This window comes from Melozone crissalis, unplaced genomic scaffold (assembly GCF_028551555.1).
Source record: "Melozone crissalis strain CALT ecotype California unplaced genomic scaffold, PUWL_Pcris_2 ptg000033l_1, whole genome shotgun sequence".
In the NCBI taxonomy this organism is placed as follows: Eukaryota; Metazoa; Chordata; class Aves; order Passeriformes; family Passerellidae; genus Melozone; species Melozone crissalis.
The window spans coordinates 4,720,915-4,737,493 of record NW_026535811.1 but is presented as its reverse complement, the minus strand read 5'-3'; the positions used below and the strand labels follow the sequence as shown (position 1 = coordinate 4,737,493).

Genomic DNA, 16,579 nt, shown 5'->3' with positions numbered 1-16,579 from the left:
ATTTCTGGGTGTTCAGAGGAAGGGTTGTGTGAGGAAACCTTTGTCCTTTAGGTCCTTCCTAGAGCTCAATCTTGTTTTGAAGAATAATCCACAAACTGATCTGTATGTCCTGGTACAGAAATTATAGAAACTTATTTCTATCTGTATTTAAATTTGTAAAACCCCAGACTGTAGAAAAACTATATAAAACAATTTAAGGACCACACTGATCAACTTTTGTGGTTGATAAACTTTATTCATATAAAATTTTAAAGCATTGGAAATACTCTATGAAAATCACAAATATATAAAAAAGCAATGCAATTAGAGCATTCTTAGACAGTGACTCATGAGTCAGTATGACTGACCACACTGGAAGTAACATATAAAAAGTTTATGTAAGTCCCTGTTTTTTTGTTAAGTATGTCTCTAATTACCCAGATTAAAAGGAAGGAAAAGGAAAAGACATTGTCTTTTTACTACTAATCAAAACCTGATTTCTGCTAAGCATCTTTACAAAAACCCCACCCTTATTGCTGCATTCTTATATCAGTTAGTGGTCTCCTCCTTAAAAAAAAAGGCGGAAAAAATAACTGCTCATAACAATTATCAGGTACAAAAGAAGAAATGAAGATCAAGCTGCAGAGCACATCTAATCTGGAAGGAGGTAAACGGAGGTCCTGCAGGAACCACCTGCATTTAATACTCTGCTTTGAATGGGTAGTCCTTGTGGTTGACAGCTCTGAAAAGAGAGAGACATTATTCAAGCACTGCAGAAAATACCCTGGGCAGCATTTCCCTTTGCAGCCTCCCTCCCCAAATGCAAATGTACTCTGCAGGTGTAATTAAACTGAACACAGGCCTGGAGAAAGCCCCTGGAACACCAACATGCTGGAGGGAACACTCCAAATGAATCTCCCTCCTGAAGATCCAGGACATGCCTCATTCAAGTTTAAAGCTTTGGTCATGTATGTTTTCAAGACAGGGTGAGTGAGAATACAGGCAGAAATAGGACAAATGGATAGTAAGGATGATAAGGAACGTACTGGATCACTGGAACTGCCCTCCAGTTCCTGTTAAAGCTGAGGATGACATCCATCTCCTTTTTGGACAGTTCAAAATCAAACACCTAGCAGGGAAAGAGAAAAAAGAAGTTCTTTTTAGTTAGGTTTGTGAGTAGTTAGCTCCTAAGTGTGCTTCATGCACTTAGGACTTGAGGCAGGAATGCATTAAGCACAGTTAAGCATTATTTCTCAGGCAAATAAGAACCCTTGAAATCATCAAGACAGTCCTTTTGTTTCTGAGCTGCTGCTCATACCAAAGTCTTACATTTCTGGGTAGCTGAATTCCAACACTGCTGCGCTTTGGGTTGTAATGCACACAGAGAAGACTTCAGGTGCTCAGGATGTGTCACAAATACTGAACTGGAGGTAAATTTTCTGCTACCAGAGAGGGCTACTGGGTATCAACTGCAAATAGTTGCCTCACAGGTCATCATCTGAAGAGTTATTGATAGAGGTTCATGGGAAAAATAACTCCAAACCCTCTCACCATAGATTGAAAGCAATACAGAGGTATTATATAAGATGCCACACTTTATGAGCAAACCTCCAGCTAAACTTCAAACTTCAATGCCAAGGGGAGCCACAGCCTCACAGTGAGACAAACCCTAACAGATCTGGTGTTTGTTCTCAGCTTGTTCCTTTACACCCTAAGGACTTGTTAACCTTTTCCCCAAGGGCAAGTCCAAACCTGGCGCAGCCCTGGTGTAACCCATTTTTCTCCTACCAGGAACAAAATGCTTCTCCCCAGATTTTCAAATCTCTGTACGCCCATTCCAGTGCCTCAGGTGCTGCTTGGAAACACAGAGGGGCTCTGGGTGTGGGTGCCCATCCTGCACAAAACCAGGCAGCTGCATTTCCCAAGGGAATTTCACCTTCATGTTCTCCTCAACACGGTGAGGTTTGTCAGACTTGGGAATGACAATGATGTCTCTTTGCACCAGAAAGCGAATCAGGACCTAGGAAAGAACAAGGAGCATGAACATTGAGGTGCCAGAAAATCTATTCAAACACATTTTGTGGATTTTATTTCCTTTTAATCTACAATTTACTTTTCACTCTTTGGAAGACTACCACTTTGCACACAGGAGTTTGATATGCCAGGATTTGCTCATGTATTTGACAGAAGATTGGAAAACCATATTTTCTTCTAGCCTATGTTGTTTCTACATTGTGGCTTTTGCAGGATTTGTTTTGGTTTTATTTAGGGTAGTAGCAGGGGGAGAAAAATGATGATGCTGTGGCTTGTATTATGTGAGTGCTCAGATTCAATGAGCATAATGCCACCACAGATTATTTTGGGCTCACAGGTAAGTACCCACAAAGGTTCAGCTTTTGGAAGTCCATAAAAGGAAAAACATATTTACAGAATTTAAAAGTTCCCCCTCCAAAAACGCAACTGTTGCATTCATGTTTTCATCATGCTCTGCCTTAAAATATGAATGCATGTGAACATGTGGCTTTGTTTGAAGTGCAAGTTCTGCACACCCCAGGCAACAACTAATTTGTGTGACTAGCAAACTAATAGAGAAAAAAAAATTCTTAAATAATCAAGCAGCTTTCAATAATTCCTTGTGAACACAAGCAGAATGGAAGCAATCAAATGTGTCTCCAAATTACAGGACTCCTCTGAAGAATCAATTAGCTGGAGAAAGGAATAAAAATTTAGGAAGGTGAACACCTGAGGTAAGCATGTACCATTCCTAATAAGTCCAACCCAAAAGTTGGCACTCAAGACCTCCTTGAAAACAGCTGATAATTTTTGTGAATGCTCTTAAGAACTTGGGCATAATGAAGAGTCATTCATTTGACTCTTCATATGTGAAGAGACTCTTCAAATGTGACGAGTCATACATTATAATGGATCTCTAGAGAAGGCAGCATCTGCTGGGACTGGCCTGTAAGACATCTGAGGAGGAGCAATGGTTTTCTCTGACAACTTACCTGGGCAGGGCTTTTATGATGTCTGGCTGCAATGTCTTTAATCTTGGGGTCGTCCATAAGTGTGGGCTCCCCTGGCTTAGCCCTGTTAAAAAACAGAGATGGTGGCAGTAGAAAGGTGATGGCTTCTCTGGAGGACTGTCACATCATGTGACAATCTGCATCAATACAACAGAACTTTTCTCATTTTAACTGTATCATTTACCTAATTCAATAATAATAATAGTGATAATGATAATAATGATAATTATTATAATAATAACAATATAACCTCCCTAGTTCAATTGCAGTGTTTTGTGTTCAGAAAGGCTGCAGAGCTCTCTTACCAGGGGCGGTTAGGAGAGCCCAGGGGGCTGTAGGCTGTCACAGCAATCCCTTTGGATTTACAGTACTTGACCAGCTTCTCCTGGGTCAGGTATGGGTGACACTCCACCTGCAAGCACAGAAAGATGGTTGATGAAAGAGGCAGACCTTGCTGAGATGCAGAGCATTACATTTTAAATCTTCTTGGGTCAAAGAAAATGTGAAGACTTGACTTCCAGTATCATGATTCAAATCCATCTTATAAAACAGTTATTAAAGTCACAGTATCTAGAGGACAGAGCTTTCTCATGCTATGTATTACCCACAGAAAGCAAAAAATAGATGAGAAGAGTGTTATCTATGTGCAATTTGGGCAATGAGCTTTCCTGGACTACTGCAGGGCAGGATTGCACCGTCAGAGGGGCAGCTCAGAATGCCTCAAGTTTATTCTCTGCTCTGATGCACCCAACCTCTCCTTGCCTCGAGGAGCCTCTCTCATTCCTGTAGAAGCCTGGGGAGGTGATCTGAGCTAACCTAAGGAAGCAAGCTCAGTTTGCAAACAGATGTTTGGGTAAAGCATCCTGAAATCAACAGGAGGTCCATGGGGATGTGCTGCTCAGCTGCCACAAGCCATGGCAGGGCCACAGGGCTGTGTCTGTGCTCCTCACCTGGCCCTGTGCTCACACACAGCTGTCTCTGACACTGGGGCTTCACCACCAGGCATGGTGACGTGAAAAACGTGCACAGTGGTTAACTTACACCTGAGCTGGTGTGGGGATTCCCCTGGGTACTCCCCATCTGGAAGAGATGGGCATTCAGCAGCCTCAGCTGCGTGCAAAGAGTTTTGGAAATGGAAGAAAATCAGAAGATCCCTAAGCTCCTGCTGTCCTGTGATTACATTTGTGAGGTATGTGATGAGAATTTGTTATGCAACTGTACTCTTCAACCTCCTTTCTATAATGAAGTTGAGTGGTTTATTTTGTGTTGAAAAATGGGTAAATCCTGTGCATCCCTGGATAGTCCCATGCTGGTGTAGAAACTCCCAGTGGGGATTTTGCTGAATATATTTAAGATTACTCTAAATATATATTATATATTATTTATATATCTAAATAGATATTTATATAGAATATATTATTATATATTATATATTATTTATAAATACATATTATATATAATTTATAGACTATGTATATTATATATTATATGAATTTAGGTATACTCTGATTATATACACACACACATATATTCTAAATATATTTAGGAACACTCCTAAGTGGAAGGTCCCAGCCTCATGGAAAGGGGATCTAGGCAATCCTTAAAGTATGGATTCCAATCCTAATCCATTCCATGATTCCAACCCTAATCCATTCTATGATTCCAGACTGCAAGGTTAGCTGAGGAAGGGAAAGAAAATTCTCACCTGGTTCATTACAGGCTTGTGTTTCAGTCCTGGCTTGTTCAAGATTCTTTCAATCTGCTCATGGTTGAAGTTGGAGACTCCAATGGCTTTTACCAGGCCAGCATCCACCAGCTCCTCCATGGCCTAGTGAGTAAGGACAACCAAGGTGGGTGTGAGTTGGTGGTATTGCTGTCAAACTGCATTATTTTATTTCTGTCAAGCTTGTGGCAAATGAACAAACAACTCTAGATTAGATTACATAAAAGTATCTCAGTTCATAAAAGAAAATAGAATCCTAAGAGTATGAACACCCAGTAAATTAACAGCCACACCTAGACTAATCTGAAGGGTTGGTTCTACCATTGTGTGTACCCAAATGTTTTAGGAACAGTAACTACAGAGCTGACAGCTTCCTTCTCTTTAGCCTTACTAAAACATCCCCTTCATGCTCCCCAAAACAAGAGATACAAGCTGGCTGAAATACAATTTTGTGTGGCTGTCCTTCACACTCAAACATATCTCTCAATTTCATTTTGCACACATATCTCTGCTCCATCTTTAGAGCTGATACTTTCTCTGAAGAGCAAATAGTGACTTACCTCCCATGTGTCCAGGAAATCTGTGTCACTGGGAACACTGTGCCCCTTGTCATCCAGGGGATGCAGCTCTTCACCAGCCTGTTAAAGCAGATAATTCACTGACTTTTTAATGTATTGGATTTCCCACAGTGTGCCATGACTTTGGACTGCATTTACAGCGAGTTAGCAGGTTGTTTAAACATCTTGCATAACTAAAAATTATGCTTGTCCATTAGTATTTTCTTTTGGATGAAGGCCATATTTTGCAAAATGAGTCTCTGCATGCGAAGAGTGTGGGGATTAGTAATAATTATGTAACTTTGGCAGGCCTGGAAATGAGGGAACTGACACTCCACAGCCCCTTTATTCTAGTTTCACACAGATGTAGACTGGGGGAAGAAACACATTCCTTCTGTGCTACGCTTCATTTTTCACTGCTGGTTACTTCAGGCCAAGCCAACATCCCCAAAAATCAAGATGTCCATGCTATACCCTGTGCTGGTTACCAGAGGACCCAGGGTGCTCACACCTACACCTCGTTCCAAAAGGCATGAAAAGCCAGACCCCTGTGATATAACACACCTAATTCTTGCTACTACAGGGATCAAATGAACCCCAAATCCCAGCTGTGTGACGAAGATGGCCCCAGCAAAGATGAGAGAACTCAGTGTGTTCGTGGGCAGGAAAGGAGGAAAGGTGTGGAGAGCAGGAGTACCTTGAATCCCATGGGGAAGTGCATCAGGTAGAGGTCCAGGTAGTCCAGCTGGAGGGCAGCAAGGCTCTTCTGGAACCCTACCTTCACCAGGGACTTCTCATGGAAGGTGTTCCACAGCTGTGGGAAGAGAACAAGCCTGAATGTCACTTTACAGCTCCCACAGGGCAGACCAGGGCACAGAAGCTTCTCACTTGGAGGTGGGAGGAAAACTCCCTCCCCACTGAAGTCAGAGCATGCTGAAGATGAGGATGTGACATTTCACAGTGAAAGGCAGGACAAACAGACCCCAAAGCCAACTGTCATGAAGGTGGAGTCAGGATTCCCACTTATGAGAAAATATTCTTAGGTGTAAATATAAAAATCTGGCATTGGACGCAGCAAAGCTGTCAGTGTTACAGTTATTTTTTTCACCCTTAATTTTGACTATTGAACAGCTCATAGATACCTTCATTCTGTCCCTTTTAGCTGGGACAGAAAAGAGGAGAGAATGGAGAATGGTTGTCAATTTTACTTCATTTTCAAAATCAAAATTCAAGTAGTTTAAATAGAAGAGCAAGTATTATTAAAAGAAACCATGTTCTTTAACAAAAACAAAGTTCAACATGGGAAGTCTTAGTTATACTCTTATACACTTAGTTACATAAAGTTTTCTGGTTTTGCTGGTGAAAACCCCCAAATTTATTAGCTGAACTGTTCTTTTTGTTAAGAAGAACGTCTGGGACAAGTGAATGAGATAAGGAACAAAGAAGACACCTATAAAATACTTTGATTTCTGCTCCCTTTCAGAGCAGAAATCAAAGTATTTTATTTCAAATTTTTCATTTGAAATTTCAAATTTTTCGTTTGAAATCTCTGTTATGTACCATTTGTACATAACAGAAATTTCAAATGTCTTGCTTAGCACTGATGAATCCAGACAACTATCTTGCCTTTTTTTTTTTTTTTTTTTTACTTTTTCCCTCCTTATCTTGGGTGTGTCCAATTGAACATCCGGTACAATTGACTTAATCGATGTCAGGAAATTATTGGATAATCAATAGCTGTGATATCTTTCCTAAGTTCTCAGCAGTTCCTGATAAAGCCGAATCCAAACTGCAAATATAGGATGAGATGCAAATACACAAAAAGAAAACCATTAAGTGAATGTCGGAGGAGGGAATAGGTCCCTATGTGACTTTACAGCTACAACAAGGGTTTCTCTGCAAGAAAAGCTAAATGCCGCAATAATCCTGCATCCTTGTACCTTAGTGACAATGAAGAGGTCTCCCCGTTTCACAGCTCCCTCCTTGATCTTCTGCTGGACCGCGTTCCCGATTTCATTCTCGTTCTGGTAGAAGTAGGCGCAGTCGAAGTGGCGGTAGCCGGCGTCGATGGCAAACTTCACCACCTCTTCCACCTTTCCCGGAGGAGCCTGGGGGCAAGCAGAAGCCAGCCATGAGCTCTGCCATGTCCCCTTGGCAGTGACATCTCACTGTCCCCCTTTCCAGCTGCTCCAGGGGTTTGCTGATCCCCTGCATTTCGCTGAAACCCGACGGAGTTTCCAGGCACAGCAGCGTTTCTGTAGGAAAGGAGTTTATTTCTGCAAGACCTCCAGCTCTGCCGCTGCCAGCAGCGCAGCCCGCACTGTCATTTCCCCTCTTTGCCCCCGTGTTGCCCAAGCAGTTTCGCCACTTCACCTTCCCCGAATCCTCCCGGCCAGGGCGGGTCCGTGCCCCGACCCCAACTCCGACCGCGACCCCATCGCGGGGCTGCGGGGGCTGCCGCTCGCTCTTTTTGTTCGTTTCTTTCTTTTATTCTGCACCTCCTTCCCCCTTCCCCAGCCTTTAAATTCTATTTTTTTCCTGCCTTTTCCCCCTCGCCCGTTGCTCCCCGCTGCCCCCCCCTTGCCTGGCATCCCGCCCGGTTACACAAGCGGCCGCCATCGGCCCACGCAGGGCACAGATCCCGCTCTTGCAGGGCTGGTTCCTTCTCTATTTTATTGTTTTTATCTTGATTTCGGCATCTCGGCATCTCCCGCCGCATCCCCGCCCTGCCTCCTGCGCCGGTACCTGCCAGGTGCCCAGCCCCAGGGCGGGTATCTTCATCTTGTTGCTGAGCTCCACGCAGGGGATGGCCATGGTGCAGCTGTCCGCCTGTCCGTCCGTCGCTCGGAGCCGCTATAAGCACCGGAGCCGGCCCGGCCCCGCCTCGCCCCTCCCCGCCTCGTCACCGGCCGCACACACGGGATGGGATGGGATGCGATGCCCGTCAGCCTGCAGGGAGGCTTGGGGATGATTTAGCTACTTGTTGAAAATGAGGAAACCCAGAGCAAATGTCTCAGCAAAAAACCCAGAGCAAAATGTCTCAGCAAAAAACCCAGAGCAAAATGTCTCAGCAAACCCAGAGCAAAACGTCTCAGCAAATCCAGAGCAAAAGTCTCAGAAACCCAAAACAAATGTCTCAGCAAACCCAGAGCAAAATGTGTCAGCAGCCGACCTGGCGCGCTTTGCACGCGTTCTGCTGCAAAGAATCAGCACCCCTGGAAGGTCTCAAAAGGTGTATGGATGTGGCACTTGGGCGTCACTCTTGCGCTGAGAATGACACAGGAACAGGCAGTGTTGTAGAAAGCAAAGAAGGCTTATTCGAGAGAGCCACGTGGTTTTTATAGAGTGATACGATGCATTCTATTTAATTGGCTAGCTAACAAAAACACCTTCCTCACTGTCCTTGAGAAGAACAGAAAGATGAAGTAGAAAAACATCACCCGCAGATTTTTTGTACTTAACAGGTTATCACATCCTTACAACTCCCTGAGAATTCTCACAAGCTGCTGTGAGAAATGCATGCCCTTTCTTTCTCTCTGTCCCATGGCATCCACACTTGGGGACATGGGTTGGTGGCAGATGTGATGGGGACTGGTTGGACTCGATGACTTTGGAGTCTTTTCTATCTCTGATCAATCTATGGTACCACAGCTGGCAGAGCCTGTGGGCTGCTGTGAGAATTTTTGCCCAAGGCAATGGGTGCCCATTGGAGGATTTTCTTCAGTGGTGGCAAATGGACTGAATTTTTCATATTTTTCCTCAAAAATACTAGGCTTGCCTGTTGTTCAGAGAAGAATTCATTAAAAGGGAACGTGGCCTTACCTTTGAGCTCATTTCTGTGTTCCCTGTCTCTGCAGAGGGCTGGGCTCCCTGCTGGACTGCCAGTCTTTGTGAAGGGATCTCTTCCCTGGCCCCCAGTTAAAATTTCACCCACTGCTGGTAGGGTGTCAGGTGCTGCACGATTTGTGATTACAGTTTGTCAACATGGGGGCTTTAGTCCCAATAACCTCCCTGATTTTTTGCAAAGGGTGAAAAGTTGTCTTAGTTGAGATGGTCACAATACAAAACAGAACTCTGTTTTCAGAAGTTTTCAAACCCGTTTTTATACATTCTTACAAAACTCAGGAGTTTGCACTTTACCCATTGGTCAGGAAAGACAAAGTGCTCATTGGAATAAACAGTTGCAGGTTTCTCTTATTTATCCTTCTTTCTGTCTTGGTTTCTGTGTCCATGACCTTGCTAGGAAATTCTTCTAGGGGTAAAAATGGATCATCTTATCAAAACTTCCCTCTGGCTCACAGAGGTCTCTGTAAAACCTCTTCCACAAGAAGTGATATTTAAAGGCGGCAGGAGGCTCTGTATGAGAGCAGTGCCTCAGAAATGAAGAGGCAGAGCCTGGAGGGACTGGGCTGCTTGGCTGGCAGCAGACTGGAAGAAAAGATGCTTCACACCGTGGAGCTGATGTAAGTTCAACACCCTTCCTTAGGCATCTCACATGTCGCAGGGACTTTGTGTTTAGTTGTCACAGCAGGGATGCTTTCCTGCTTGAGTCTGCTGGGGTTTTTTTCCTTCTATTGCTATAAACTCTTACTTGCTCACTGCTGATCCCTGACCACCAGCTTAAATGCTGTGGAAGTTCCACTGGTGTCATCTTGTGACTTGTATGGTGTAAGCCAGAATTAAATATTTTATACTTAGTTTTCAATGTTTGCCTACCAAAATGTAGAAGCAACCATGAATTATTGAGCCACTAAATCAATGTTTGATGTGATTTGTTAAAATTTATGTGCATTTTTCATTATTTAAACTGCTTTTGTGGGGCAGTATTTTCAGCTGGCTAGCAAATTCATGTTCTGTGTTTAAATATAAACAAAATCTCTTCCTGGTTTCCTTGGCCTGCTTTCTAAGCCATTGGCTTAAGCAGGCTTTATTGTCATCTTTCTGTTGCCTTGGATGTCATCACACATTCCAGAATGGGAAAAAACCCCAAACTGATATGAAGTAGAGACAGAGAAGCAGGGAATCAGATTTTTCAAAGTGGCTGATAATTCCAATATAGTCAAATTGGAGCAGTGAGAGGAGGTGTCTTCTATTGAAAACAAATATGAAAAAATACATAGATCATACAACCCCACCCAAAACAAGAAAAAGACAAAGCTACTGTGAGAGATGTGATGAATTTGACAGAAAAGAAAGATGTTAAAAAAAAAAGGAAAAAAAATCTGTTGGGATTTTATAAATTTAGTAATGGTACATTGTTTTTGAGGCTAGAAAGGACCACACTATTCTTCTTACACTGATCTCCAATTACATTGAAAAGATTTTATACCAAGTCTTTGTCATATCCATATTGCTTAATTTTTTTATTAAGGGCACTTGGGTGTTACAGCAATAGGAACTGATTAAAATTATGTACAGATTAGACTAGGAAATGCTGAGATGGAGCTATTAATTGCTATTTATTGCTTTAATTGCAATAAATCTTGGTGTGGAAGGTACAAACCCCACATAATTGCCTCTTTTTTTTTTTTACCCATTTGTTTAACAGAGCCATCAACAATTTTCCTCCCTATAAATTTTTTTTGAAGACATTAATGATTTTGGAGTGAACTTCCTGCAGGCCAGGGAGGAGCAGGGAGAGATTTTGGCAACTCAGCCCCAGCATGGGCTGGCAGAGCAGAACTGCTGGAAGGACTCTGTTATGTGTACAAGCTTTTCTATTCCAACATTTTTTTTGTTCTGATTTCTTTATCTGTACGGAGGAAGGCAACTCATCATTCAGAGCCACATAAAACCTGACTTTATGAGGGTTTAAGAGGCTTTAATTTTTTTCTAACTGCTATTATTTGCTGGATGCAGTGTGGGTGGTGGCTGGAGCCCATTCACCTCAATTTTTAGCTGAGTCACGGTGATTTCACTCCTTGCAGAGCCTGGCAGCTCCCTCGGGCATCCTGCCCTGATATTTAATGAATCAGAGCCTGCAGGCACAGGTGGAGACTTGTCCACAGCCTTGTTAATCATGCCCATGGGTCGCTACCACCTGACTGGAAATTTCCTAGTGTCTGATTCGGAGCTGTCCCTCCTTTGGAGTGACTTTTCTAGAGAGTAATGGTGATCCTGCATGGCAGATTTTGGTGAAAGGCAAAAAAATGCAAATCTCTTATGTGGGCAGTCCAATGGGAGTGTTTTGTCTGGACACAATCATATGTGGTGTTGTGAGGTCCCCAGGATGAGGTGAGAGATGAGAATTTGACTCTAAGTAGTCAGAAGGCTGATTTATTATTTTATGATATATATTGTATTAAAAGAAATGGTGTACTAAAACTATACTAAAGAAAGAGAGAGGATAGACAAGAATGAATAATAAAAACTCATGACAGACCCTGACACAGCTGGACTGGGATTGGTCATTAAGTTAAAACCATTCACCTGCTGGGTAAACAATCTCCAAATCACATTTCAGAGCAGCAAAACAGGGAGAAGCTGAAGTTTCTCATCTTCCCAGGAGAAGAAATCCTGGCGAAGGGATTTTTCAGAAAATATCACAGTGACAATCACAGAACCATTAAGGCTGGAAAAGATCTCCAAGACCATCAGGTCCAGCTGTTAGATATGGAAGTTTTTATGTAGAAAGTCCCAACATGAGTCAGCCTGGCTGATAGGGTTCCTTGGGGAAACAATTTGCATTGTTTTCCTGAACTAATAATGCTGAGGAGCCTGTCACAAATGTCTATTCCTGCGTGGCTGACAAAACATTGCAATGTATTGATTGCAACACCAGTGAAACAGCAAATGTGATTTTTTTAACCGCTAAGAAGGTAAGTATCACTATTTATATTTTAGTAAACTTGGGGTTTTTTCCTGTGGTTTTAAAGGCATACTGGGCACATTTTCAGGATATGCAATGGGTGAAGATCGAGACATTGCACAGAATCACAGAATACTGAGATGGGAAGGGATCTCTAGAATTCATGTTGAACCTCTTCCCTGCTCAAGCAGGTTGCTCAGAGCTATGTACAGATGGAGACACCACAACATCTCTGGGCAAACTGTGCCAATGCTCAGTCACCTTTGGAGTGGAAAAGTGTTTTGTAATAGTAGAGGGGCCTTCCTCTGTGTCACTTTGTGCCCATTGACTCTCATCTTGGCACTGGGCACCACTGAAAAGAGCCTGGCTCTGTCCTCTTTGCACCTTCCCTTCAGGTATTTATGTACATTGACAAGATCCCCCTTGAACCTTCTGCTCTCCAACTAAGGGTCCTCATCTCTCTCAGTCTCTCCTAACAGGAGGGAGGATTCAATCCCTTAATTAATTAATTAATTCCCTGTGCTTTGGCTGAGTCACCTCCCTGTCATGCCCTGGGCAGCCCAAATCCACCTTGTGGGATGCCTGTGGAACCCAAATTTTTCCCTTTTATGCTGTAGCCTGTCCCAGTCTTCAGCGTGTTTGTGAATTGGTGCATGCTCTCAGCCTCTCTCTAAAAACAAAAATAAACCAATGGCAGTAACTTAAAGCAGAAGAGGTCTACTCTTACTGAGACAGATCTACTGTCAGTCTTACTTGCACAACATCATGTTCACGGATCTGACAATGTCAGTAGGAAGTGGTACATCAGCAGTGAAGAAAGTTTATATGTGAGAGAAACATCTGTAGAATGCTTTGGTTGATTCCCTCCTCAGTGAGTGCAATGGACAGTGCCTACATTTATCAGCAAGCTGTGGATTTTTTTACTGAAATAATTTCCCTGCAGCAGCTGCCTTTGGAGTGGTTGCAAGACCAATTTTCAAAACACTGAAGTGAAACTTTTCACCAAAACTCTGAGGGCAGGTTTAGAAATTCCTTGGAAAGAATCACCAGAGCTGTGTCCACTGAATCCCAAGCTATGTGCTGTTTCTCCATTATGGTGGTTCCTTTGCTCCCCTCTCCTTGGGGCTGCTCTACAACCTTTGGGATTCTTGTTAGGTCCTAAGTGAGACCTTTTGAGCTCTCCTGGGCCACAGTGGGCTGTGCCAGCACCTCTCTGTGAGTGGAATCCTCTCAGAGCTCATGAGCCCTCAATTCTGATCCTTGGAAGGCTGTTCCAAAAGCTGATGGCAGGGCCTGGGCTGATAACTCCATTCCTCCACCCACTGAGAGATGCAAAGGCATCAAATGTAAGTATTCCACTGCACTCAAGGGGAATTTTAACAGGTATAGATAGTGGTATCTCTGTTTATGCATGTATCTGAATTAATTCAAATACCCTCTCCAGTAGCAATGGTGCTATCTTGAAACTGTAGCTAGGTCATTCTAGTAATTGTAATAAGTCTTATTTAATCACTTTATAAATATTAAATTAGTCAATGACCAAGTACTGTTAAGGCCTTTTGTACCTTACCCTTTTGCACCATTACCCTTTGCACCTTTTCTTTTTTGTTCCCCATGTAAATTATTCTGAACTGATTCTAATGCAATTTTCCTTTGCATGCTTCACCTGTGCGGTAAGTAATGGAGTCGGTCTTGCCACTGAATTCTGTTAAATTGCATCTTTACGAATTTATGTTAAAAGCTGCTTTCACTAATACCTTTAAGCAGCCTAACACATTCATTTGCCACATCCATAAGCGCACACTCCAACTGTGTTCAGAGGAGCCTTGAGTTAAATCCTGTAAGGGCTTTCTCCAGTTGTACAGTCTGGTTGCTGCTTATTCCTTGCTTTTAGGGCCTTTCCCCCTCTGAATCTTGGATCTCTTCCACTGCAGTGTTTTGAAAAGAGCTGAGACAACACCTTTGATCCAGATAAGAACATTGACAGCTCAGATCACCTGAGATTAGCCACACAAAGGAAGCGGGGGTGGCTGCTCATCGAGAAGAGTGCAGAAAAGCTGTGATGGATGAGGAAATGTACTGCTCTGGCAGGAATCCAGCTCTCTGCACTCTGAAGTGTTCATAGAGGCCCTTGTTTGTGAATATGAACAAACAGATACGCCAGGGTGACATCCCTGAGAAGATATTTACATTTACTAACTGAGAATGGTGGATTTTTAAATGGGGTGGATGTTGGCATTGCTGCCTTTTATTTAATAGAACTTTTATTTAATAGAACTTCAATAATCAAGGAGAAAACCAAAGAAATTCAAAGGGTGGAAAGCAAAAAAAAAAAAAAAAAGAAAACTGGCTCTGAATAGCAGATATTAATGTAAACACTATTTGGCTTCTTTCATTTACCACAGCATCTCTCTAAAATGTCCTGATGCAAGGACACACCAGTCCTGGTCTGGAGGAAGGGCAGGAGGCTCTGAGGCTCTTTCCTGGCATGGCACAGTTTGCTGCAGTCTCCACATGTCCAGCTGGGGATGACATTAATGCAGAATCTGCTCTGCCCGTCCTTCTCCACACTCACCTCACTGACTTGGCGCCCACAAGTCCAGTGGTCCTCCAGCATGGACAGAGTTCAACAGTGCCTTTGCCTTTCTGCATTTTTGTCTTTTTTGCCTTTTTGTCTTTTTTGCCTTTTTGTCTTTTTTGCTTTTTTGTCTTGTGCCTCTGCCCAGGTGCTGCTTCGGGCATCCCCCTCTGGGTGAAGCGACAGAAATTAACATTCTCTTTGTGTTTTTGTTCTGAGTTTGTGGCCGCCCCAGCTGACTCACACATGTAGAAATGGTGAGTAACCACACTTATGTAAACAGAGTTGTTTGTTTTTATTACACTGCTACACTCGAAGTTCAATTCTTTTTTCCTCACATATCCACTTGTATCTTGCAGCAGTTTTCAGTATGGTTGGTGCATATGGGTAAAAAGGAGGGGTTCTGTAACTGCCTGCAGATCAGTTTCCAAATGGAATTTTGTAACTTCTTTGGCAAGAGAAGACAACCATGTGCTGAAACCAGTTCAGGGCAGGTCAAGTGACAATTTTGTTTTCTTCTGTTCAGAAAATCAAACTATCAGCAAAGCTGGACTATGCTAACAATCCTGTAACAAAGAGTGCACCTTTTAAATACCTTTAGGAAAAACAGCCAACTTAACCATGTTTTAAGTAAAAAGAGGGGGGAAAAAGTGGTTTTTTTCTTTCTTTTCACTGTTAAAACAGTGAAACAGTTAAAACTGTAAGAAAGCTTGAAAACCTGTCTGCTGTTATAAAAGAATGAAGATGTCAGGCTCCACCTTTCCCAAGATTGTGGGCAAGCTGTATTGCCATTCATCCTTCAATTTTGGCATAATCTTGATCTTAAAGCTATTTCTTTAGCTGGAGATATGTTCCAACCTTCCTAACGTATTTATGTGACCCCCATAAAATATTAGCATTACCTGGATGTCAGCTGTGGGCTTTTAATAAGAAAGTACTATACTTGTAGGTCTTTTGATTGTGAAAATTAAATTACAATGTTTAAACCTAGTGCATAGTCTGTTCTAAGTTTTCTTAGTTCTTTCTTAGGCTGATATTCTATAAAATCTGGTAACAATGATTTAAGAGAACAAATTTATTGCTGATCTTTAGTAAATGGGAAGGAAAGTGGAATTGTAACTGGTGGTGAAACCAGGGGAAGGCTTAGGAATGGCTTCTGTGTAGGAGGTGCAGGGTGTGAAATGAGAAATGAGGGATCCAAAAGGGAAAGAAGCAGGAAAAACAGGGGATTCATACCCTTAAATGTAAATGTGTTTTTCATCTGAGTCCCACTGGAAGCAACAAAGTACTTTAAAAATAAATAACCAAAAGCACAGTTGCTCTTAACACTCGCTCATCTTGTTTGGTCATGGATCTTTTGCTGACATTGTTTTCTCGCTGACGTCAATGGAGGTTTCAAAGGCAATTGAAAGCAGCTGCCTGCTTCAAACACATGTTGAAGTCATCAGGAAAAGTGGTGTAGAGTCTTTCCCTGGAATATACTTGAGACCAGTCCAATATGTCTTTTCATCACAAATTTTAATCATCAGTTGCTGGCTTTGTTTATGTTTGCTGCAGTGGGACATGTACTGGAGCAGCTGTATCCGATAAGGGTGCACAGTAATATATAACTGGCTTTACCAAATCCATCAAACTCACTTTCATCTTAAATACAGTGTTTTTTCCCTTTTTTTTTTTATCAGGCACTGTCAAGATTTTTCTCTTTTAATATTTTAGAGGATTACTTGCTTTTGAGGAAATAAAGTTCAAAGTCCGTTGATTGAATTCCTTATGTCTATTTATATTGATATTTTGTGACAGTGTATTGGGTTAGATGATGTTTACACAGTGAACTTTCATTACATTATTAAATTGATATATATTGACTTTAAAAATTGGCCCCTCTTCTTTTTTCTTTTATTTATTTTTTTC

General features: G+C 42.3%; 1 protein-coding gene across 1 annotated transcript; it reads right to left on the bottom strand.

The window, feature by feature from the left end:
* Window positions 1-265: 265 nt before the first annotated feature.
* LOC128940478 (aldo-keto reductase family 1 member B7-like) lies at window positions 266-8,160 on the bottom strand. The gene is made up of 10 exons (XM_054281912.1): window positions 8,028-8,160; window positions 7,223-7,390; window positions 5,980-6,096; window positions 5,286-5,363; window positions 4,708-4,830; window positions 3,308-3,414; window positions 2,985-3,066; window positions 1,916-1,999; window positions 1,026-1,108; window positions 266-721 (listed from the first exon to the last, which is right to left on the bottom strand). The coding sequence occupies exons 1-10, from the start codon at window positions 8,094-8,096 to the stop codon at window positions 679-681; spliced, it is 954 nt and encodes a 317-aa protein (XP_054137887.1). The 5' UTR covers window positions 8,097-8,160; the 3' UTR covers window positions 266-678.
* Between the last annotated feature and the right edge of the window lie 8,419 nt (window positions 8,161-16,579).

Coding starts and splice junctions, on each gene's coding strand:
- LOC128940478 (XM_054281912.1), bottom strand. CDS start 8,096: ATGGCCATCCCCTGCGTGGAGCTCAGCAACAAGATGAAGATACCCGCC. Junction 4,831..5,285: donor ATTTCCTGGACACATGGGAG/GTAAGTCACTAT, acceptor CTTACTCACTAG/GCCATGGAGGAGCTGGTGGA. Junction 3,415..4,707: donor ACAAGCCTGTAATGAACCAG/GTGAGAATTTTC, acceptor CTGTGCTTGCAG/GTGGAGTGTCACCCATACCT.